General features: G+C 35.5%; 1 protein-coding gene across 1 annotated transcript in view; it reads right to left on the bottom strand.

The window, feature by feature from the left end:
• YTHDC1 (YTH N6-methyladenosine RNA binding protein C1) overlaps positions 1 to 5,141 on the bottom strand; it is a 34,113-nt gene that overhangs the window by 9,924 nt on the left and 19,048 nt on the right. Inside the window, 1 exon segment of the mRNA XM_007450176.1 lies at positions 5,088 to 5,140. Within this exon segment, the coding sequence (XP_007450238.1) occupies positions 5,088 to 5,140 (53 nt within the window).

Raw genomic sequence — 5,141 nt, forward strand, 5'->3', positions numbered from 1 at the left:
ACTCTTTCCATATTCTCACGTGTTCTCAAAATTTTAAAAAGCTAAATAATACGCTTAAGATAATGAGCTTGAAACCAAGAGAGTTTGGGGTTTAATCCCAGCTATCTCTCAGCTTCTCTGAGCCTGAGTTTCTTCATCTTATAAACAAGGATATCACCACCTTCTTCATACTTGTTTTAAGCAGTTTGCATATGAAATAACATATCAAATGTTTAGCATATTTCTTGCTTCTGTGTACTAAAAATCTTTTTTTTTTTTTAAATAAATTTATTTTTTTTTTGGCTGTGTTGGGTCTTTGTTGCTGCGCGCAGGCTTTTTTCTCTAGCTGTGGTGAGTGGGGGCTACTGTTCGTTGCCGTGAGCGGGCTTCTCAATGCGGTGGCCTCTCTCATTGTGGAGCACAGGCTCTAGGCATGCAGTCTTCAGTAGTTGTAGCGCACAGGCTTAGTTGCTCCGCGGCATGTGGGATCTTCCCGGTCCAGGGCTCAAACCCATGCCCCCTGCATCGGCAGGCGGAATTCTCAACCACTGCGCAACCAGGGAAGCCCCTAAAAATCTTGTATTTTTTAATAACTGATCAACAAAGAGATGAAGCTTAACCAGGCAGTTAATACCAAATGAATATACATGCCCCCTACCCTTGGTTCAGGGCTGCTTTCCCAGATTCAAATGTCCTCCCTCCTTTTGATAAGGCAATACTCCCCACCACACATGGAATGGCTCTTGACAACACAAATGTTTTTATTCATAAATTCCTATATTTGCATGTATTAATTATGCCCTCCACTTACACTACAGTGCTATACCTAAATAATTTAAACAAACTCTGGCTCTAAGCTGAGCCATAAGGCAAAATGGTCTCACCAAATTAAAAAAAGAGACCCTGTATTTTTATTGTTCTTTATCAACCCAGCACAACACTGAACACAAACATGACATAATAAGTACTTGTCAAAAATAAGTACTTGTCAAAAAAAATAATCGAAAATTAACATCATTCAATAAGGTTTCATCTATTTGTGCATAAAGTAATACCAAGTTAAATAAATGCTTTAATTAAAGATTATATATATACAATACAAATGAAACTGCTCAAAGGACATACAAAGATGAATAAAATAAAGAGCTTGCATTCCTAACCTTTCTTCCACAGCTTTTATCAGAGAGTAAACAAGCATACACAATTATTTTGTACAAGAATGGGTACCATAGAGTATAGAAGTTTTGTTTTTAATGTGCATGGTCATATCTATTTTGGAAAGAAAGAAAAAACAATCAGAAAATGCTTCCTGGAAAAGATGGCATATGGGATAAGCCTGAAAGAAAAGTGACTCAGGAAAAGCCGTATGTAGAGAGGTCCAAAAAAAAGGCCTATGTTGAGCTGTTTGAGTCACTTAAGGTTAAAATTCTTTGGTGGCACTGGTTCTAACTAGATTCTAGAAACCTCTGCCCACTGTTTCGACAAATTAATCCCAGACTGAAAAGCACAGAGAACTATCAGGCCTTAGGAAAAACAGGGCTTAGATTAAGACTAAGAGAAACTGCACATCTGTGGTCATCACAATTATAGAGCAGGCATCCTAAAAATCAGCTTTTGAGCAGACATGTAATGAAAAAGCCTACAGATGATTGTCTTTACTGTGAATACCCTAGGTAACATGGCAGTGATTCTCTGACTTAAGGAGCTTAGAAAATGGGGCTTTTTTAACAAAAGAACATGAAACTGTACAGAGGCTCTTATGTACTGATAGCTGTTTTGGTCATTAAAACTAAAAGGAATAATATCGAGAAACCATGAAAGAAAAGAGAAATGGGTTATCTGGAATGGACAAGAAAGAGGTGAGGTTAAAATACAATATAGTCAGTAGATTTAATTCTGGTTGAATGACATTCTATAGATTTTAGTCTTATTTTGATCTAACTCCCAGCGGCAACTTAAGTCACTTTTTAATGCCTCCTTTCCTATTTGCTATCATGCACCATCTAGTTTTAAACTCCGGTATGCCTACAGGTTTGAGGTGCATGTAAGGATTCTGCATTTTAATAATCAGATACTACTGATGCAGGTGATACAGGGACCACACCTCAAAAAACTTAAGGCTAGTTATTATTAAATCCAAAAGGTGCTTAAATAAAACTCTAACAACTATCATATCTGAAAAGAAAATATATTAATAGCAGTTACTATTACTGATAGCAAAGCCTTCAGGGTTTATACTTATTAAAGTTTCATCCTTTTAACACTAAAGGTCAAATGTAATTCTCATTTCACACAGAAAACTTAGAGTTCAAGTGACTTACTCAAAGAAATGTCAATGTAATAAGAACACGTGCCCCCTCAGAACTTTGAAGTATTTTAATATTACTCTTTAATGCACTTACGAGTATTTAAAAAAAAAGTTAGTTGTTTTTTTTTTTAATTAAGAATATTCTTTCCAGGTAAACCTAAAACTTACTTAACTAATAAAAAACGTTAATACACAAAATTTTACACAAAATCTTAGCAGAATGGACTATTTGGGTTTGTACCTCTTCTGATGCTAGCTATATATATTTCAAATGAGTTAGTAAAAGAGCCAGTAAGTCAATGAAGAAGAAAATGAAGATGATAATCTGTGAATAAATTAAACTCATCTTCTAAAATTAAGAAACAAATTTCCTTATCAATAATCTGAAAATGAAGGTTCATAAAACAAGTAACATTCAAAATAAAATTTGCTACCACCAATCTAAAACTAGGTAATTATTTTTCTCCTAAAAAAGCATCACCTCCAAATATTTTCCAGTGACACCAATAATGTTTCTAGTCATAAAACCATAGACTTAACAAATCTCTCCTTTGGCCTTTACAGTTATCCATCCAAAAAAATAAGTAAAAATGTCTATCTCCGCTAAGAAATAATTGGCACCTTGTCTTCCCTATAAACTGCCACCAGATTTTTAAATTTTATAATTTTGATTATGATTTAACTTTAGAAGTTAAGAACTATAAATCTATACATAAAAACCCTGGGTACAATGGAGTATGGGAATATCATCTATAGTCTCACCACCCTAACAATGCATTCCAACATTATAATTATGTATCCTTTCATTTGTTGCATCTTTCCATGTTATTACATGGACAATTATTTTTGTGTATTACATTTAAGTGACAAACCATAATTTACTTAACCCATTTCCTATGAGAGAATTTAGATGGCTTCTAATTTTTCCCTATAGAAAGTAATGACAGGGGGCTTCCCCTAGTGGCACAGTGGTTGAGAGTCCCCCTGCCAATGCAGGGGACATGGGTTCAAACCCTGGTCTGGGAAGATGCCACATGCCGCAGAGAAACTGAGCCCATGCACCACAACTACTAAGCCTGTACTCTAGAGCCTGCAAGCCACAACTACTGAGCCCAAGTGCCACATCTATTGAAGTCTGTGCACCTAGAGCCCGTGCTCCACGACAAGAGAAACCACCGCAATGAGGAGCCCGCGCACCGCAATGAAGTGTAGCCCCTGCTAGCTGCAACTAGAGAAAGCCCACCTGCAAAGACCCAACACAGTCAAATATAAAAATAAATTTATTTTAAAAAAAAAAGTAATTACGGGATGAATAATGGTGATATATTTATATGCGCATATAGCTTTTTGCTACTCTATTAAACATCAACCTAATACACTATCTCTGCTGTATCATTGCCCATTTTCATAGTTCCTCACTGTCCCACAGCAAAGGTTTATTAACTCCTTAGGCTGGCCCACATTACTACCCATCTTTGCCTTTTGTTCTTCTTTACTATCTGCTTTATTAAAAAGGTGGTTCCCTATCCCATCCACACACCCCACTCACACTCCCTACCCCATGGTTTCTGATTTCATGTCTCTTCTTTGTGCTACTTTGCCTTCTGAATATGAACAACATTTTTCTTTCTTATCCAATTCCTCTATCCTCATCAAAAATCCACCTAAGCCGACTAAATGATACAAAAAAATCCATGTGGTCCCTTTCAGATAATTCTTATTTAGCTAAAGTTAATTTTACAGGTAGTAGATTTGTGCATGCCATATAAAGTTCACTTAAATAATTAGCTTTTCATATTGTTGAAATAGCTTTCTAAGCCCAAGATGGAGCCACTCCTGTCCAAGGTGCTAAGCCAGCAAACTGAAACTTAGCTAACTTTCATGTCCCTGTAAATGCTCCACTTGACCAGAGATGCAATATATCCAGTCAGTCAATCCCCAAACGCCATGCCAACTCTGGGCTTCCTCATCCCAAACAAGGTTGACTGTGTGGCCCCATCCAATCAGATATTTTCTTATTTGTCTGTTTCTTATTCTTTACTATTTATCCTATAAAAGCTTTCTGCCTTCTGCCCCATTTTGCAGTTCTCAACAAGAGACTATCCATTTGCTGAAGTGTTAAGTCTCTCTGTATCATCTAAATTGACTTCTTTAATCATTTTTTTAAAACAATGTACAATCGTTCAGTAAGGACAAAAAAAGTGGTAAATAACTCAGATTTCAAAGTAAGTCTACTTTTCTAACAAACATTTAAATCTTAACTACTGCAGTTTCAAAAGGTCACAATGCCAACTAACATGATTTGCTAACTTCCTTAAAAAACACTACTTGTTCACAACTAAATTAGTCACCTCCAAAATGTTATATTAGCCAAGTCAAAGGGTGACTATTTTCCCACTCCACAGTAATAAAATGGCATGTTAAATCACTAAACATAAACATGTGCTAAATAACCTAAGCAACTGTCTGATTTGTAAATTTACTGCCATAATGCTAATGCAGAGAACAAATGAAATACATAAAACTCTTGACTAAAATCTTTGCCCTATGCATTCTACATTAGATTATAAAGGTGGTGAACAATACAATCTAAGCATATTAATGTTACTTTTACTTTTAACATTGTTAAATAAACTCTATAGATCCCAATCAGCCTAGGAATGACACCAAAATAAGGGGGAAAATAATTAGAATAATAAATTAAAACTAAATAACTGTGGAGTTTTAACATTATTCTCAACTGGTAGCCCATTCAAAACAAGAGCAACTTTAATTATCTACACTGAAGTGTGTAATTTACCTGCAAATCCAGTCAATTTTAAAGACACCTCCCAGCATTTTAGCATTCATTCCT

Source organism: Lipotes vexillifer, unplaced genomic scaffold (assembly GCF_000442215.2).
Source record: "Lipotes vexillifer unplaced genomic scaffold, Lipotes_vexillifer_v1.1 scaffold1103, whole genome shotgun sequence".
NCBI classification, from domain to species: Eukaryota; Metazoa; Chordata; class Mammalia; order Artiodactyla; family Lipotidae; genus Lipotes; species Lipotes vexillifer.